The 20,461-nt window shown below is 42.9% G+C and overlaps 2 protein-coding genes across 2 annotated transcripts in view; one reads left to right on the forward strand and one right to left on the reverse strand.

Annotated features, from left to right (window-relative positions):
* The first annotated feature begins 1,928 nt into the window (after positions 1–1,928).
* Positions 1,929–9,589, forward strand: LOC134196801 (protein phosphatase 1 regulatory subunit 12B-like). Its single transcript, XM_062666022.1, has 15 exons — positions 1,929–2,406; positions 3,392–3,497; positions 3,562–3,868; positions 4,014–4,178; positions 4,237–4,284; positions 4,347–4,445; positions 4,551–7,040; positions 7,278–7,655; positions 7,848–7,931; positions 7,985–8,219; positions 8,332–8,453; positions 8,521–8,679; positions 8,737–8,847; positions 9,138–9,233; positions 9,291–9,589. Exons 1-15 carry the CDS (start codon positions 1,929–1,931, stop codon positions 9,381–9,383), a joined length of 4,971 nt encoding a protein of 1,656 aa, XP_062522006.1. The 3' UTR covers positions 9,384–9,589.
* A 1,256-nt stretch (positions 9,590–10,845) lies between these two features.
* LOC134196802 (uncharacterized) overlaps positions 10,846–20,461 on the reverse strand; it is a 20,360-nt gene continuing 10,744 nt past the window's right edge. Inside the window, exons 28-54 of the mRNA XM_062666023.1 lie at positions 20,319–20,461; positions 19,912–20,013; positions 19,724–19,786; positions 19,490–19,534; positions 19,251–19,304; positions 19,106–19,183; positions 18,924–19,045; positions 18,473–18,858; positions 18,020–18,268; positions 17,735–17,857; positions 17,427–17,669; positions 16,562–17,239; positions 16,390–16,497; positions 16,121–16,195; positions 15,923–16,068; positions 15,709–15,831; positions 15,525–15,627; positions 15,267–15,452; positions 15,077–15,202; positions 14,632–14,756; positions 14,319–14,538; positions 12,737–12,964; positions 12,572–12,660; positions 11,928–12,001; positions 11,328–11,593; positions 11,180–11,271; positions 10,846–11,100 (exon numbers count right to left, since the gene is read on the reverse strand). The exon at positions 20,319–20,461 is cut by the window's right edge and continues 35 nt beyond it. Coding sequence (XP_062522007.1) covers positions 10,974–11,100; positions 11,180–11,271; positions 11,328–11,593; positions 11,928–12,001; positions 12,572–12,660; positions 12,737–12,964; positions 14,319–14,538; positions 14,632–14,756; positions 15,077–15,202; positions 15,267–15,452; positions 15,525–15,627; positions 15,709–15,831; positions 15,923–16,068; positions 16,121–16,195; positions 16,390–16,497; positions 16,562–17,239; positions 17,427–17,669; positions 17,735–17,857; positions 18,020–18,268; positions 18,473–18,858; positions 18,924–19,045; positions 19,106–19,183; positions 19,251–19,304; positions 19,490–19,534; positions 19,724–19,786; positions 19,912–20,013; positions 20,319–20,461 — 4,374 coding nt within the window. The 3' untranslated portion in view covers positions 10,846–10,973. The remainder of the gene's footprint in view (positions 11,101–11,179; positions 11,272–11,327; positions 11,594–11,927; positions 12,002–12,571; positions 12,661–12,736; positions 12,965–14,318; positions 14,539–14,631; positions 14,757–15,076; positions 15,203–15,266; positions 15,453–15,524; positions 15,628–15,708; positions 15,832–15,922; positions 16,069–16,120; positions 16,196–16,389; positions 16,498–16,561; positions 17,240–17,426; positions 17,670–17,734; positions 17,858–18,019; positions 18,269–18,472; positions 18,859–18,923; positions 19,046–19,105; positions 19,184–19,250; positions 19,305–19,489; positions 19,535–19,723; positions 19,787–19,911; positions 20,014–20,318) is intronic.

Here is a 20,461-nt window from a genome sequence, read left to right on the forward strand (position 1 = left end):
CATAATGGAGGTTATGATCATGTGATTATAGTGGAGCCACATGTATGTACACAGACAGACAGACAAACAAACAGAAAGACTGACACAAACACAGACAGACAGACACAAACACAGACAAACAGAAAGACAGACACAAACACAGACAAACAAACAAACACAGGCAGACAGACAAATATACAGAAAGACAGACACAAACAGACAGACAGATGTTTGCTACTTGTGGCCTGTGAGTTATGAATGGATTTATGCATGCAGTGCTGCTGCACTGTGAGATAGTTTGAAGAGACTTGATGATGGTGGTGGTGGCTTGTTGCTCGTCGATTGTGAGCACGATATTGAATAACCCACTTGAATCTGTTGTGTTATGGCACCATCTGATACCATAAAGGGATCATTTACTCATGCGCTATTTGCAATAAATAGAATAGTGCAAATTCAGAGAAACGTAATACGACTGTTTGTTTGTTCATTGGTTGTCGTGTCTGCTGGAGTGCTCGCCAGTTTGTCGAAGTTTGAGGCACAAGTTTGTTGGACAAAACCAAATGGTCGTTGTGACTGTGGTGCTAACAGTATATTTCAATACTTGATTAATTTTACATTCAGTTTTAAAACACGTGGTGATGAAATTGGTCGGTACAGTTGCAAAAATGTGTACAGACACATGCATTACTGTCAATACAATTATTATTAATTTACAGCTAGAACAGTGTGGATACAGGGAGGACGGATGGATGCAGGGGAGGACGGATGGATGCAGGATGGACGCAGGGGAGGACGGATGGACGCAGGGGAGGACGGATGGACGCAGGGGAGGACGGAGGGACGCAGGGGAGGACGGAGGGACGCAGGGGAGGACGGAGGGACGCAGGGGAGGACGGAGGGACGCAGGGGAGGACGGAGGGACGCAGGGGAGGACGGAGGGACGCAGGGGAGGACGGAGGGACGCAGGGGAGGACGGAGGGACGCAGGGGAGGACGGAGGGACGCAGGGGAGGACGGAGGGACGCAGGGGAGGACGGAGGGACGCAGGGGAGGTCGGAGGGACGCAGGGGAGGTCGGAGGGACGCAGGGGAGGGCGGAGGGATGCAGGGGCGGGCGGAGGGATGCAGGGGCGGAGGGATGCAGGGGAGGTGGACTTCATTGCTATAAATACTAGAATGCTTTTTGACATGCAGAGGTACATGATGGGTGGCCATTTTAAAATGCATCTCAATCGGACATACCAACGCGGTAAGATACATGATAGTAGAGTATCATGTGTAAGACGAATAGTGTCAAAGCAACAACAAAACAATCATAATACAAACAAGTTGGAGTGGCAGTTGATTGAAATGGTCACTCAGTGACCAGCAAGTCTTGAATCGAATTTGTTTAGTAGACAGTGTTCCCATACTGTCTACTAAAAGTTATCTAACAAACATTTACTGATTAATAAAATAGTAAACACGTGAGAGTTATAGGGATGGAAAATGGTTTAATTAATTATGCATGCTCACCACTCTACAGAGCCTTCGATGTTTACTGTTCGATATGCAGTCACTGAGTGTGCTGCATATATGTGTGATGGGTGGGCTAACTCCAAGAAGACCAAGCACAGCATCAAGCAGTAAACAGTAAACAGATATTGTGACACATTCCTAGCCTCTAGAAACATGCACACCTGCTAGTCACACCTCTAACTGCGCAATACATGTACAAACGGGTTAGGAAAAATTGCAACTCACAAGACGTCTATTTTATCAGTCTACATGTTTGGTATGTTCTTGGTAAGGCTGGATGTGAGTTTGCTTATTCGATGATGATTGATGGGTACACACGCGTCACGTGAGTAGGTGTTGCTGTTGACGCCTCAACCAATCAACGTCACACGGCCCTCGCACGCATGCACGCAAGTCCTCTCTCTCTAATTCCCCGGATTCATTCAACAGAATGGGCAAGAAGGGACGCATATGCGCCACCTGCACGGACAGCCGCACGCCGGCCCTATCAGCAGCGATGCTCGGTCACGTCGAATGTCTCCACGAGGCGTACAAATCGCTCAACGTGCTCAACGAGCGCGACAAATTCGGCGCAACGCCCGTGCACTACGCGGCGCGTCACGGACAAATCGAATGCCTCCAGTGGCTCGTCGAGTACAGCAACGTCTCTCCGAACGCGGCAGCGAGGAACGGCTCGACCCCTGCGCACGACGCCGCCGCGACGGGCAACATCGACTGCCTGCGCTTTCTGATCGAGAACACGAAATGTTCTGCGCAGGAGAGGACAATCGAGGGAGCGACTGTGTTGCACATGGCGTGTCGATTTGGTCGTATTGACGTGGTGCGCTGGCTGATTGACAATGCTGGAGCGTCGCCGTCCGACAAGGGGGCGAATGAAGTGACTCCTGTGCATCTTTGTGCTGCAAAGAGTAAGCCACGCCCATCGGTGTTGTGTTGCGTGTTGGGCGTGCGTCCCACGCATTTGTACACCTGGTGTGCGTATGTTGAGGGCTAGGGTTGCGAATCGGTCGATTTGGGGTTGGGATGTCGAGTGTTTGGTGGTGGTTAGTGAGTTTTTTGTGGCTTGGGTGGGACGTGCTGGCCACGCCCATGTGTTTGTGTTGCGTTTGTGTGATTGTCTCATTTCCTTGTGTTGGTGCTATGGCTGAGGGGCACACACACACACACACACACACACACACACACACACACACACACACACACACACACACACACACACACACACACACACACACACACACACACACACACACACACACACACACACACACACACACCACACACACCAGTTCAAGATTTAATTTGTGATGCAGTTGCTCTAGATTTCATATTAATAGAAGAGAATATAAGTCTGTAGTGCGCATGTTGACATGTGAAGTTTGATCTAGTTGGATCTAGTTAACAGGGGTGTTGTTACCGGGGCAACAGAGCCAAACTTGGCTTCAGACGTGTATCCCTGTGCTGGAGTCCAGTCTTTGTCAACACCATGTCAGAGTCTGGACTCTGGGTCTTACAAGGCTACACGATGGCTGAGGGTACCATTAGTGCACAGCAAGCCTCTGGGTGTCCAAGGGCTTTGGTTCCAGGTACACATGTACTGGGCAGCAACACCCAAATTTGGCTCCAAGATTGACAACTACCTGCAACCCTGTAGTTTTTTCTCAGTCTGCCCTCTCCACTCTTGGATTTTGTATCAGTTGTAGATGGAGTGATGCTTGCATGTCCAATTTCATGCATCTGGGTATTAATGTTAGTGATGTCTGCTCTCGCTTTTTGTTTGCACGTGTTTGTGGCTATGGATTATGTTGATTGACAGCACTACTGCTTGTTCCTCTCTGAATGATGTGTATATTTTGTGTTTTAATTATTACAAAAATGTTTTGCAAATTACAGATAACATCGCTTGTTTGAAATGGCTGACTAACCACTCGGATTACAAAGCAAACCAAGCGACTTCTCATGGTGCCACTCCTGTCTACTTTGCTGCTCAAGAAGGAAGGCAAGTGTCATTGCTGTGTTGTCGTGTGTGTGTGTTTTAGTCTGATGTTTGTTTGCTGTTTTAGCTTGAAGTGCTTGCAGTGGCTTGTCTCTGAAGGAAATGGTGATGTCTTTACGTGTGCTAAAGATGGCATGTATGCTCTACATGCTGCGGCTCAGGCAGGCCAGTTTGAGTGTCTTAAGTATTTGATTGAGGAACAAGGGATGTCTGTGCGACTGCGCTCGAGTGATGGTGCTACTGCTGTTCATTTTTCTGCTGCTGGCGGGCATGTCAAGTGTCTCAGTTGGCTGTTGGATCTTGATGAGGACTTGGCTACTGTTAGAGACAATCTTGGTGGGACACCGATGCATGACGCAGCAGAAGAGGGACAGGTATGCAGTATACGCTCACACACACACACACACACACACACACACACACACACACACACACACACACACACACACACACACACACACACACACACACTTTAGAACTTGTCTGCAAGATGTTGATTTGTCATTTGTATTGTTTTAGTCAGCATCGCTTGAGGAGTTTATTAGACGTGGTGTTAATTTGGAAGTACATGATTATGATCACGTAACTCCCCTGCATCTTGCTGAGGAAGGCAACCACGATGACTGTGTTGCCATTTTGAGAGCCTACAAAGAAGCAAACGCTCATACCACAAAGGCACCGAAAGTAAGAGGATCTCAATCAGTACAGTCTTGGTAGCTGAGTAACTAGAGGTTTGCTGCAGGTGTTTGTACCTATTAATGAGGAAGAAGAAGAAGACTTGAAGCAGAAGGTCGTCATTTGTGCATGACTTTTAATTAGTTGACATGCCAACTGAATTTGTAACATGTGTAGGAATTAGAAGAGCAGCAGAGACGTCGCTTGGCTGCTGCAATGATTCAAGAAGAGGAACAAAAGCTGGAAGAATGGAGAAAGAAACAAGAACAGACATTGGTAACAACGTTTTTCCTTTGCTATCATTTCTAACATATTTTATAAAATTACTGCTTTATCTGCATCGTGCTGGCTATGTGTTACTAATATATTAGCTGTTTGTAGAGTCTTGGTGAGCAGTTACATAAGTTAAAGGAGCTTTCTCAGAGTGAGGATGAAGAGCGGGTAGACTTGAGTCACTTGTCTCGGAGTGTGTTGGTAGCTCGTCAAGGTAGCAAGCGAATACAGCAAACAGAGATAAAAGTCCAGGAGGCACTTATCACGACACAAGCTAACACAAGCAATCACATAATCGATCTCACTAGTCAATTAGCAGTTCAAACAGCAGATACGGCAGAAGTTGGTTATCACTCCAAATCAACTAGTCCCATACCGAATGGCCATGGACCATCACAGTTATCATCACAGGAAACGTCACCGATCATATTGTCACGAGAATTGTCTCCTGAACCATTAGATGTTCCTGTACAACGTTCAGATGCATTTTCAGACTCTGAGGATCATTACAGACGAGGAATGAGTGGTCGTCGTAAGAAGAGCTTGTTGGCTCTATTTCGAATCAAGAAAAAGAAGAAGAAACCAACTGACCAAAACAAGAAGAAGAAGAACAGCATACAGAGTGACACATTCTCTGACAGTGATCTGGACACCAATTCTGTGTCTGAAACAAACAAGAAACGCAGCCGTTGGAGGTTATTTCGTAGTCGATCACCAAAGCCATCCACATCACCAGTACAAGAAGAACCAGTTGAAACACAAATTGAAGAAAACTCTGAAGATGTTAAGGTTGTGAGGACTGCAGTGCATTCAACAGAATATCCACAAACATCACGAAAAGTAAGTGTTGCCAGTAATGGACCACAAATTGAAACATCCAGAGCTGGTGGTGGTGAGTGGGTGTTGGTACAGTCTCACGGAAGTGCAGAGATCAGGCGTCGCAGATCAGTGGAGCAGTCTGCACGTGAACATATGAAGGAAGCATCAAAGATGGTTGCAGCAATAAGAAAGGCAAATCAAGAGAAAAGGAAGATATCTTGCCCAGAAGAAGACGATGCACAGCAAAAGGAAGATGAAGAAGATCGAGAACGTGTCAAGAAAATGTCTCATACACGGGAACCACTGTCGTTACCATCGATCACTGCTGAGAAGAAACAGAAGGCATTTGAAGATGCAATATTTACAACTTGGAAAAGTGGTGTTGAACCTTTTCCATCTACCAGGCTCGTGCAGGAGGATCTCACTAATGAGCTGAAAGTTCAACAGCGCCATTCAACTGAAATAGTCCTTCGAGAAGGTGAAACAACGACAGACGAAGAAAGAGAAGATGCTGCAAAATGGGCAAAGGGAGGTCTCTCACCTACAGATGAAGAATCAGATGATGATGATGACAACACAGAGTGGCATCCTGAATTGACGTCAACACTGCCAAAGAAAAGGTCTAATCTTAGTTCAGCCCTGAGTTCTGCTGGACGATGGGAACGTGATGGTTCACAGGTGCCCAGGTGCAATGAAGATACTGCAGAATACATTCAGGTGACAGATGCAAAGGAACACATTTATGACGAACCATCTTTGGTGTTAGAAGACAGAGAAGCAGAACATGATGAAACAACAGAAGTAGAAGCAAATACTACTGAACCACTTTATGTTGAACCAAATGATGAAGAAATTTCAATAGTCAAGAGAAGTTTCACAATGGTCAACTCAACAGAAATCATTCACAGTCAAACAGACGATGACATGCCTAATAGAAATGTGCTACACTTACAGGTAGGAGATGATTCCACTAAGAATGATGACTCTGGAAGTCGAGAACAGTCTCAGTCCCAGTCTCTAGGAAGTACTAACAAAATACTTGGAGAAAGCAGTGGAATGGCTATGAAACAAAATATTATTATCAAAGTGTCTCTGCCTGACAACAAAGAATATAGTGATAATGACAGTAAGAGTGAGAGTGTTGAACTTCGAAGAAAAGCTGAAAAAATGGCTGAACGTCACTCTGTTGATCTTGATCAGTCGCTGCATGAAGTTACCATGCAACGTGACTTTGAACATCGGCTCATTGTTGCCGAAGAGACAAGGCGACAGTTAAAGGAAAAGCAACAACGTCACAGTGCAGTATTGGCGGCTGCAGCTGAAGATGAAGACAAGGCTCGGAGAGAAGAGGAATCAAAAGTTTTAGATGCAGTCAAAGCAGAAAAGGATGAAGAGAAGCAACAGAAAGATGAGTTTCAAAAACGCAAAGACGAAGCAGCTAAGAGAAGAACAGAGAAGGAAGAGAAAGCTGAGAAGGAACGAACTCTAGAGAAAGGAGTCAATGGTTCACCTGACATTGAGGGAATGGTTGCTCGAAAACAACAAGAAGACAACCAAATTAGATGCAAATTAAGTCAAAGTCCAGATAAGTTACTTGCAGACATTGATCAGATGCTCGACACGGATGTAGATGCATGGGATCGACTTAGAAGGGATGAAGAGAAGAGAGTCAAAATCAAAATTGATAAGCAGATGATAAAAGCAGCAGCTCTTCGAAGACTGTCTAGAGGCATCTCACCAGGGGCAGTCTCAAGAGACTCGACTATGAGCAAAGAAGAGGTATAAACTGTTTGTCAGTTGATTAGTGCATCAGTCATCGTGTGGGACAGTCTTGCTATCTGTGGTTTGTGTACTTGTATGTCTTTTCTGTGTATGTTGATGTTTTTGTTTCAGACCCTTGTATCCATTGTATTTTATGTTGTATCTGACATAATTAAGTCCTCTGTCCTTGCCAAATCTACTGATCTGTTCTACATCATTCTTCAATTTTGTCATGACAGTTGGTTTCTGATTTAGAGGGCAATGGAAGCAGCTTTCTCAGCACTGAACGACTCGTTTGCTGACATTGGTTTGGGAAAGGCAATGATTGAAAAGGCAGTGATTGAATACGACATACCAATATTAGAGGACAAGCGTGAGGTCTCGAGAGATCAAGAACTCTCTGAAGACGAAGAGCTCGACCTTGATTTGCTGTTGGCCGACTTAGACAAGGCTATCACCTTGGCAACAGAGAGAACAGCGTCGGGTACTGTAGAACAAGAAATTGCATATGCCAGTGGTACAAGAAATCGAAAGAAATCAGCCGCATCATCCCATTGCTCAACTCCCCAATACACACCACAAAAGAGTCGAACACCTCGGCTGACACCAGGACAGACTCCAGGAAGCTCAAAGGTAAACCGTCAGAGGACACAATCTGTTGTGGATGTTGTGCCGTCTACTTGTCTTTTTGCTTTGAACACGTCAGTCTGCCTGTTTGTTTGTTTGTTTGTTTGTCCTTTACTGCAGGTTTCTGTCTGCATCATCTGCCGTCTGTGCTTTAAAGGGGCAATCTAATAGTTATTTAACTGTTCTATCTTTGTCCAGGGTGGTACACCATCTGCTCAAGACATGAGAAACCAACTTCGAAGACTTGTACTTGATGGTCAACGGCAAGAAGAATCGCTCAAGGTAATAACATTTAACAAACTTGAACCAAAATGCACTACAACTGCTCATTTTAGCGCAAGAAGAGTAGCAGATTCAGCAACAGAAAGAAAAAAGCTGAGAAATCTGACAGCAAACCAACACTGATAGAGAATGTTACAGTGTATGATGACGATGGTCGAGCCTACAGTGTACCTTTAGGAAAGACTATGATGACCATCAAAATTCTGACCCACAAAGTAGCTGAGCAATCTGGTCAGAAGCTCGTTCCCACTCTGTCTATCATCGAATCATTCCAAGACCTTCATCTTGGTGAGCACAGATGTGATGCATTGTACATGTACTGTGTGGTGCATGCATTATAGTTTGTCCACAGTGCACTGGCTTGTTGAGCTGGTGCTAATACGATTTCTACGTCATATAGAAAGATGTCTGGAAGATCACGAGTTAGTCGAAGAAGTTGTTCAGTTTTGGCACGGCAATAAGGCGGTTAGGTTGATTGTACGAGATGTACCAACGAAATACAAACTGTGGGAGAAACCTCAGGTAGAAATACAATTTTCTCATAGATCTTAGAATTTCTACCATTGGTATGTGTGCATTATTATTGCAGTTGCCACGTGATGTGCTCATCAAATTTTGTGACTATGGAGTTGTTCCCGACCTTTCTGGCCCATTGTATGAAAAAGACAATAGAAAGAAGGTATGGAAAGAGCGTCTGTTTGTACTTCAAGAGGATGGCATTATGGGTGCAGCAACACAAGGATCGATGGTTTGTCATGCAGTCAGTGATCTGAAAATTAGGAATCTCACTTTGTGGTTTGTGTAGGACAAACGGCACTTGGTGGTTGTTGCATCACTACGAAATCACAACATCTACACAGCTTTTGGTGACGACAAAGCAAATCGAGGCCCAACACCTTATTGCTTGTTCCTCAAGGTACACCAAATTGATATGCTCACTGGTGTAGCGTGGTCCTCAAGTTGGGGGCTGATCATTCACACTGCAATGCCACGCCAATTTTTTTACTTTTTACTTCTACATGAACGTCCGTCATTACTGGGACAGTGTGATGGACAAAGATTCATCTCACTGTTCGGTAACCTGAGGGAAACATGGTGCTTTTGCTTGATACACCTACAAGATTGGGGAGGCTTATCCCCCTCCAATGCTACGCCAGTGATATGCTCATAACAATATACATTGACGTTCGTGTTCTCTCAATGCAGCCACACAACTCTGTGGTACGTACAGAAGTCATCTCTCTTTGTGCCCCTAACGTTGACACAATGAATAGTTGGATAGCTGCTAGTAGACTAGTAAAGGTACGTCAAACAAACGACATTATCTAATTAAATGAAAACGAATGTGACTCGTTATAGTTTGGACCTCGATTAAAGGAAGACTACTTGACAATGCGACATCAGTTTGCAGCATTTATAAAGACACAAGAAGGCAGTTCGTTACACTACTAGTCTGTCATAAACATTGTTATCTATCGAGTATTATTTGTCTATGGACTGGATTTTTAGTCTGTTTTCAGTGGAGTGTTATTATAGTTTGAGACAAAAATGAAACTGAAATTGTCAACTTTTCTATAGAGATTGACCGTGACATGTATGATGTCATGCACATTTTATTGTATGAAGTTATGGAATAAACAGATTCAAGTTTGACTGCATGGTTAGACTCCAGCCAGTCTCGGTCATTCCCCTGTGTGGCTTGCGATTGCCTAAGAAATACCTATCAAGGGTGTACGTTGATTGTTAGCTTGTCTATTATCTCTTTAGTACTAGTGCTTTGTTTGTAAACATCGTATGTTGTACTGTCTGCATGTGTCTTATTTCGATTTTGTGTTAGATCGGTTTTTGTTGTGCTTTAGACCAAGTCTCTTGGTGTTTGCAGCAATGTGCGCGTAGAGTGACCTGTTCTCTCCTTGTCCTTATCGTTTGTGTCTCTTTTTGATTTTGCGTTACATTTCTATCGTTTCTAGTTGGTTTGAATTGCTTGTTTATGAATATACGTGCAACCCAGGTCGCGAAATTTTTTATCTAAGTATAGTAGAGTGTGACATAAATGTTAGTTTTAAATGGTCACTTTCAGCGAATCAGCGGTGGCCAAGCGGATACAGACGGCTCACAAGGTGACAGCCTTGGAGACACGGTTGTAAGACGCCGAAAAGGAGACCTCACAGAGATTGGGACTGGAAGGACTGGGGTGAACGGCAGACGAAACCAAGGACAGGCAGGGGAGACACAACAGACCACCAAGAGATTAGAGATAAAGTATTTTTTATTTTTTCAAAATAATTACTAATAATTATAATTAATTAATTAATATATTTTACAAATAATTACATATGTTAATTAGCCAATTACGTTTTAACATTCTATTTTAGTGCTTGAAATGTACAATTTAGCAAGTTCAACAAACAGCAGATCACAACATGCATAGCAGCAAAAAAGTCTTGGGTGCATAGCGGTAGTTAGCAACGATGCAACTTGATGAAGACTACAGCAGCACATGACAAACATCTTGCTACTACAACGATGTGATTGCACACGTAGACATAAACATGCGTCAAACTTGTTTCTTGTTGCTATGAATGCTACAGGTGTCATCCTGGAAGGCAAGCATTTTACTACATTGCGCATGCGCAGTAGTGATAATCAGCTACAGGGCACCAAAAAATTCAAGGACCACATTTCTTTACTCTCCACCAGCTAATCCGGTTGAGGTTGTGGACCTCTACAGCGTGAGGTAGCATTCCTTTATGTTGTCAGTCAGAATCGGTGGAGCTCAACCACCAACCTTCACTAGCTAATCCAGTCTACGGCTGGATAGTTGGTTGAGCTCCACCGATTCTGGTTAAAGACAAAGAAATGCTACCGGATGACAACTTCAACCGGATTAGCTGGTGGAGAATAAAGAAATGCACACTAGACGTAGAACTTGGTTCTCTACAAGCCATACTGATCCTTACTCGATCAGTCACTGTATACACTACAACTTATAGAATATATACAGTACAGTGTACATGTACCTTACTTATTACATTTCTTGTATCATGGCGACAGCCACTTGCTCTCCAGTTCTAGTGACGATGCCACCCATTTCGGTCCACCAATAGGGAGACTGGCATTGACGGTGCCCGTTGTATCCGTCAAGAAATATCCATACCCTTCATCACATCTAAACACGTGCACACCACAAACTCGTATAATAATTAAAATTAACACACAATCATATGTTATCTTCGTTGTCAACCTACTTCCAATATCTGATAAGATTTGGTGTCTGATCTGCCGTCAAATAACGATTGTAAGTCGAAGATACATCAACGGCTGCGTCCCACAGCTGTACCTACATAAAACAAGTTGAAAAATACTAACACAAGTGTCTGAACAATCATGAACAACTTCATCAATCCACGCGCCATCCAGCACTGTTGAGCCATTCTGTCCGATCAGTAGCGACGACTCTTTGGCGAGTACATCAGCAAACAGTGTTGAGCTCGTCTGGTTCAACTGACCGTTGATGTAGAGCGACTGCGTTCCGACTTGGCGGTCATATTGCATGGCGACGTGAGTCCATGTGAGATACGGTACGTTAGCTATACTCATAACATCTGACGTGCCAGAGAGACCAACGTGAAGTTTCTCATCTATGATACCAGTATAGATACCTACAATGGATATGGGGCTACACACAATGCGGTACACACACACCACGCACATGCACATGTACACACACACACACACACACACACACACACACACACACACACACACACGTGCACACATATGCACACGCACGTGTACACACACACACACACACACACACACACACACACACACACACCACGCACACACACACACACACACACACACACACACACACACACACCACGCACACACACACACGCACGTGCACACACACACACACACACACACACACACACACACACACACACCACGCACACACACACACACACACGCACGTGCACACACACATCTCACCAGACCCGGATGAGGTACCGAATATCGGTTTATTTCCAAGAACAGAACATCGAGACGATAAACCACAACCATCACTGTTATATACAATTATTATTAATTTATTAATACCGTATTTCCTCAAATAGTAACCTGTGGGTTACCATTTTTCAAACTGATCCAAACCACGGGTTACTAATCAAGCATGGGCAGGGGTTACTATTTTTTCAACGTCTACTATCATTCAAGTTGAAGTAAAATCCTATGCAAGTATTAGAGGAACACACTCTTGATGCATGCAAAACTGTTACCTTACCACAACCCCTATTTAATTACCAGTAGTTTACTCACTGTCCTCATCATAAAAACCATAATGTCCACATTGCCATGATCATTGTCTTCATCTTCTTCTCTTCTGTCAGACAACATGCTGTGTTACCTTTTTGATCTCTGACATCCAAGACAATGGGTAGAGCACAGGTTACTATTTTTACAAACTAATAAGATCCACGGGTTACTATTTTACAAACTATAAGATCCACAAGTTACTATTATTACAAACTAACAAGATCCATGGATTACTATTTTTACAAACTTATAAAATCTACAGGCTACTATTCAAGGAAATACGGTATATATGTACAAATACTGATTGAATATGTCATTACCTGAACGTGACATCATCAATGGCCAAGTCAGATGAGAAGAGATATCCACGAGTTCCCGTTACTCGGACGGTTATGCCACCAGTAAAGTCCTGCATGTGTTTGACATATCCAACACATTTGCATCATGATTATTTAAATAATTAATAAAAAATAATTTTGACTCACAGAAAGGTTAACAACCGCCTGATGCCACTGATCTCCGTGATTTCCTTCCACGTAGAATACAGTTTGCCAGCTCTCAACTCCTTCTTTTACCGCAACATCAAGTGACCCCATGAATGTGTTGAATCTGTTGATGTATTCAGGCTTTTGTGACTCTATCTCATACAAATGGTACCAAAAGGTCAACGTGCAAGTAGGACTGGATGGAAAACAAGCCGTCTCAAACACAGCCTAGTCAACAAATGTTAAAGGTAATTAATTATGTATACTTTATAATATATTAATTACTAATTACTTACTAATTACTAAAGGGAACTCGCACGCAAAAACAAGTTGCTCTTGAAAAATAGCCTTGCATTCGAGAAGTTCAATGGTACCCTAGTCGCTAGCCAAAGCGACTCCGTAAAGAAGAAATCGTGTTTCGAATGCTTCCAGACAAAGAAGGTGCACGAGGCATGACGTCACAGGAGACTGACTTGGATCGTTTTATATTGAAAAAATCTCAATTAGTGCAATGTGACTCTCTACATCAAACCGCTTGATTGGAGACAACACTTGATTGAACCTTCACCTTCACTGTAATTTAGGTGCAGCTTCATAGCGATGAAAGGAAACGCTGGAGGCATTTTCGTTATGATTTCTCTTGTGCGTAGGTCTGGAACCTCGAGGATACATCGCATCAACTTCCGCTTAACATGTAGTGCTGTAAAAAGACTGGAACAGGTAGGAAACTACAATGCTCTTAAACATCTGTCGTTACTCTAACCCTAACCCACTCACTAGCTATGCTTTAAAATCTCTCTCAAAGCAATCCGACTGAAAATGAGCTACGCATACTCTGGAATGTGGTCCGACTGCCTCCCTATTAGCCTCAAACGCAGAATCCACTCTCTCAACCACGCTCGATCAAATGGAAATCTAAACAGACTTCTTTCTCCGTTCCAGGCACATTTACGACAAACATTACAAGTCAGCGGCACACTAAGAACGTTAGATATCTCATATTGGAGTAGGAAACTTCAGATTGACTAGAAGAGACGTAAACTAAGAGAACACGGCAAAGCGAAAGTTGATGAAGTGTTTCCTCGGAGTTCCAGACCTACGCGCATGAGACATCATAACGAATGCCTCCAGTGTTTTTCTCTCATTGCTACGAAACTACACCTACCTCACTGTAAAGGTGAATGTTCAAGTGTTGTCTCCAATCAGGCGATTTGATGTAGAAAGTCACGTTGCACTATTCAAGATTTTTCCAATACAAAACGCTCCAGGTTGACCTCAGTGACGTCATACCTCGCGCACATCGTCGTCTGGGAGCATTCAAAATGTGATTTCTCCTTTAGGCAGTTGCTTTGGCTGATGACTAGGGTACCATTGAATTTTTCTCGAAGACAAAGCTATCTTTTAAAAGCAACTTGTTTTTGCGTGCGAGTTCCCTTTAATTATATATTTTTTATTTTTTATTATAATTAGCTAATTATTTATTTATTATCAATTAATTAATAATTTTATTTATTGTTCTACATTAACATGCAAGCACAAACAAATGACCAGACACATGAATGCACACACAACATCAGTGTACCTGATCTCCAGGTTGTTGAGGTAATGATGCTTCAATAAATGCGTAGTTTCCACCATTTCCCGTGTGTTCTGATGACGGTCCCGTGTTTCTAGAAGGAGTTGATGCATTCGCAACAAAACTCCAGTCAAAGTCATCTTGTGTAGACTGAAAAAACGGCCCAAGAGATGGGAGAAATACTGAACCAAAGTCGGTTGTTCTCACAAAGTTGCAAGTTAACCGACTAGCATATAAACAATGGTAATAAGCAAAACACACCCACCCACCCACACACACACACACACACACACACACACACACACACACACACACTAACTTGCACTGATTGATGAAGATCCAAGCTCCCAAAGTGAACGTACTATTTGTGATGTCGAGATCACCGTATGTGCCTGCGACCGCTCCAGATGTCACGTTATCGTACGTCAACGCAAAGTCGGTATTCTATAAACATGATCGCTGTAACTGTATTACTACGAAGACATCAAACTCAACACAACAAACACAGCAGCCAGTCTGTCAATTACAGATTTGATAATCAGTTCAGATGTTATGACTCATGCCTTAGTCAACAATCACTGCAACCTTGTTGGTCACATGACAACATGCATATACATAGTAAATATATTAATTATTAATTAATTATGAATTACAAATTATTAATTAATTAAATACATATTAATTAGCTAATGTTTAATTGTTACATTGTAGCAGAGCAAACAATCTACGACACATGATTAAAATACAATTGCAAACTTACTTACATCTAAGCATCGATAGTTGAGTTGAGAGAAAGTGACATTCTCTTGTGAGAACACAAACAAGCCAAGACGACCACCATAATGTGTTGTATCATACACAGGGCCGCTGTCAGTTAATACAGTTGATCCCTGATCACACGCACACACATAATTAATTGAAAATTTAATTATTGAAACTTGATGTCTACCATACGTTTGTCCATACAATTCGTATGTATCCGTTGTCTGGATTGTGTGTCAGTTTCCAACGATACGACGTTTCGTATTCCCACCCAAAAGGTTCACTCGTCCAGAGAAGTCTAGACTCATTCACCACATTTCCCGTATTCCAAGTTCCGTCCCGTAGATCAGGTCCAGGTCCAGTGTTGGAGTCAATAACCTCAAATTGAGACAAACAATACGCTGAGTCATCGACACTCTACAACAATTGTATGATAAGCTGATAATATACTTTCAACTGAATGCCAGCACGAGCAGTAGGATGTGGATATGCAAACTGATTGCCAAACGTGTAGTATTGTCGACTCCTCTTCCAATTGCACACATAAAATTTTCTATGCAAGCAAAGTAGAACGTATACAAATGGTTGTTGTTGACTAGAACTCATCAATTAAGTTAAGACAATAACCACCAACCTGTTGCTTTGGTAAGCAAACACGAATCCAGCATAGTCGTCGTCATTATTGACACCGATGTAGAGTGTCCCACTGTATTCCACATAAGCAAACGACTCACGCCCAATAACCATGCCAGGATCACTACAACAAGTTTGAAGCAAATTATCGTAAGCACGTCAATGCTGAGATTTGTGTAACATTTTTTCAGTATGTTTAGTTACTCAACGCTCACCTGTTGACTGTCTGTAGAATTTCAGCTCCATCGTCATTAACAATCCAAATGGGACTGTTCTGTTGGGATTTGATGAGATCAAGAGAGATTTGAGTAAAACTGCTGAAATCTGTTTTGCTTATCAGAACATTCAAGGGACAAACATCCTGCAGTAAAGATACATGCAACATGTTGTCAATTGATTTGTATCAATCTTACATCAATGTCCGAAATGCCGTCACCGTCCAGATCACCTTCACATGCATCTCCGATTCCATTTGTGTTAGAATCCTCCTGTACAACCGTGTAGAGTGACAGAGCTACACACACACACACACACACACACACACACACACACACACACACACACACACACACACACACACACACACACACGCACACGCGCACGTGCACGTGCACGCGCACGCGCGCACACACACACACATCAAGAAAACACAAACAACAAACAAACAAACAAACGTGTGCACCTGTCCAGGGTTGCGCACCAACTGACAGTTATCATCCTCATCTGTCACATTGTCGTTGTCATCATCATCATCACAAGCATCACCCCAACCACCCAGGTCTGTATTAATCTAACACATTCAACTTAATTTAACCTAGATTATCCAGCGAACATTCATACATCAGTCAGTCTACCTGACTAGGATTGGGGATTGTAAGGCAGTTGTCAATCGAATCAATAATACCGTCATTGTCTTGATCCATTCCATCATCACAAGCATCCCCCAGTCCATTCTCATCTGAATCTGTTTGATTCTCGTTGCTCACTGATGGACAATTGTCACATACGTCGCCTACGTCATCACCATCTCCATCCAACTGTCCAAGATTAAAGTGGAATGGACAGTTGTCCAAGGCACCATCAAACCAATCATCGTCTGCATCGTCATCACAAGCATCTCCTATGCCATCACTATCTGTGTCTGTCTGATCTGTGTTTTCTATGTTTACACAATTATCACATGCATCTCCAAACCCGTCACCATCCGTGTCGTTCTGACTAGGATTCACCACTGTATCACAGTTATCATTGATGTCTGTCAACCCATCATTGTCATCATCCACATCACAAATGTTACCAATACCGTCTCCATCTGAGTCCTCCTGTCCACTGTTGGGCTCAAACGGACAGTTATCAGCCACACAAAATAGACTAACGTTAGCACACGGGAGAGACACATCAGGCCTTCCATCGGCATCCGTGTCTTTCCCACAGCACGTGCCATTGCCTGCAAAGCCAGCATTACACGTACACGTGAACTGATGTCGATCTCTAGACCCACATGTCACCACTGCTGCAATACAGCTGCTTCTCTGCATCAAACAAACAAAAAACCAAACATAAAACAGAGCAAACAACTACAGCAGTGCACAAACACATACGAAATTAATCTCTACAAGCTGCCACTTGTGCGGTTAGCATGTCATATCAATAGGTATGTCCTTATCTATTGTCACTCATAGGCAAACTAGCAATCAGTTCTAACGTTCCATTGCTCACCAAACTGCTAACAGAAGAAGTCGGAGGAAGTGAAGGAAGATGAGAAGGAAACACTACATCGTCAGACAAAGCCGATCGACAAACAACGCTTGATCCATTCCACACTCCATCTGCAGTGCACGTTCGTTGGTAAGTAGAGAGACCCTCCACACCGTCCACCCAAAACCCAACACGACACGTGATGACACAGACACCACCAAACTGCTGAGACTCACACGCGACTCTGGCATTATTAACACTTGCCTTCATATTGATCAGTAAGACAATACACAGTAAATTGTTCTGTGGTGATCACTACATGTACTCACCACTGGTCCGCATAGAACCGGCCGACATAAGGGGTCGGTGTTAGACCAACGTCCATCTCGGCCACACACACGGTCATGAGCTCCATCGAGATAGAATCCGTGCAAACAAGTGTAGCTACACATCTGATGGAGAGAATCACACAAACACACGCACATACACACACGCACGCACGCATGCACACACACACACACACACACACACACACACACACACACACACACACACACACACACATACACAATAAAAGCCGATCTGACATTTAGTTATTTATTGCTGTAACTTACGTCTAGAAATCCTACTCCAGTGCAAGTGCGGTTGCCATTTGCCGGCGTCTGTGGTAACTCACACGTCAAAGAAATGCATCGTAGGACGTCATTACTCCATTTCCCAGATGATTCACAGGTTGTTTCATACGATGTAACAAACAATGACTCGCTTCGTGCCCAAAATCCTGCATCACATGTGACAATGCAATGATACTTTGTGTTCAAGTGATCGCCTCCTGAACACACTACACTCGCATTCAGCATTACCTGCAAGATCACAATATAATTAAATGAATAAATAAATAATTAATTAATTAAATAAATAAATAAATAATTAAACAAATAGTTAAATAAATAAATAATTAAATAAATAAATAAGAAATAAATAAATAATTAAATAATTAATTAATTAATCATAATTATATCCATCAAATCACATAACGTCCGTCCATTAAAACTCAACATTTGTACCAAAGGTGGACACGTAATTGGAATGCAAGAGATGTTAGCATTGCTCCATATGCCATTCTCCTGACACGTTGGTACAGATGGTTCATCCAAATCATATCCAAGCAAACATGAAACTACACACTCATCGTTAAGCTTTGTTCCCGAGCAGGTCACTGAGCCAGGATGATGCTTGGGTAGTAGAAAGGGACCACAATCAATAGCCTCACAGTATGGGATTCCACTCTCCCATCCGTCAGATTTATTGCATACAAAATGATTCGAGTGACTGTTGCTGTGATGTAAAGTATAGCCGGGATTGCAAGCGAGAACACACGATTCCTCGTCGAGTGAACGTTGAGCGCACGAAAAATTGCCACCGTCTGTTGACAATACACCACATCTATCACCTGGCATATACACAATCGTCAGACATTATTGCATGTGTGGGCATTATTGAATAAATATTAATAACCTTCTAGTGTGACTGACAACATGACCGTGTTGTCAACATAGCAAGCCACACGAGTTGGTCGTCCTCTACCCAACAGCCATTTGGTGATAATTTCGAGTTCGCAGTCACACTCGGTTGACGACCTAGTCAATCACACCGACGATCATTTACAAATGAATCGAAATGCCAAGGAAATGTTATACTGTAGTAGCTTTTCCAGTTGCTCTGCTTGTTCAACATCTATTGTTCTCTCGTAAAGTCTGCCAAGCTTGTCTTCATAACTACAGCCACATTAATTAATTAACAAAATGTATCGATGACATGCTACAGGCAACATGCCTAACTCACATATGTTGGATAACCTGAAGCTGGTCGGGTATCTTTAACCCTAATTCGGGATTGCTAGAGAAAAATTGAAGGATCACGAACGTAATAAGTATTTGTGCAAAACAGCCAGACTGGCTAATTAGTAAATGAATGGTGGCCGGTCACGTGACATATGTATGACCGACCTGCTAGGCAATGGCGTAACACGTGACCAAATAAATAATGATCAGCGAATGAATGCGACTGAATGATATATAAACCTGATGTTGAGTTGATCTCGGTAGCAAGGTGAATTAGCATAGTACCTAACACACACCATCTAATTACGTAATATTCATTGAATATTAGCATCGTACAGTACACCTACCAGTCTAATTAATTAATTAATATTTATGAATATTAACTATATTAGCATTGCACAGTACACCTACCACACAGTTTAATTAATTAATTAATATTTATGAATATTTACTAAAGTAGGCAATTCTACTCACGTGGAAGAAAGGCTTTGCATCAGTGCGAATTCTTTCACCACGGAATCTGCAGACTGGTGTCTCCTACAAGAAAATATTAGCACATTGTAACACTAAAGGTTGGTCTCGCGTACCCAGACCCTCGTAACGCGGCGATATAGTCTGGCCACGCGAGGCTAACAGGTCACAATTAATAATAATTAATTAACCATCTAGCAGATGTACAAGGTGCAATCGAATTAAACAGCCATCGTCCTGTATGCTTCAGGAGTGTGCCGACACAACTGCTGTTTCTTCGACGGCCTAGATTGCTACACAAACAAAAACAAATGAAACCCGACCCGGAAGAAGCATGACCGACACCCGTATACGCGTACAGCATGACGTCTACACGAAAGAAAACGCCCGACCACCTGCACGTACATACAAGTCAAGCGAAACGCGGTTATCTGCACAACCAAGATTCGCTGTCGAAATCCATCCAAGCGACACCCAAGGGTTTCCTTTAGCAGCACAAAACACGTGCATGCACGTGCATGTAACGCATGCATCATGCAACGCATGCATCAGACTACCAACCATCTCTACAGACGCTCAAAACAACTATAGTGCTCACACATGGGCGACGCCACCCTTGACTGTGACGTCTCCCCAGGTGTTGGTTTGCATGCTGCATACAACAGCAGTCGATTCGCATTGACAATCACGAAAAGCTCGGGAAGCGAAAATCGGAGGCTCGATGCGGCAAACAAGAATTAG

Source organism: Corticium candelabrum, chromosome 21, assembly GCF_963422355.1.
Source record: "Corticium candelabrum chromosome 21, ooCorCand1.1, whole genome shotgun sequence".
NCBI classification, from domain to species: domain Eukaryota; kingdom Metazoa; phylum Porifera; class Homoscleromorpha; order Homosclerophorida; family Plakinidae; genus Corticium; species Corticium candelabrum.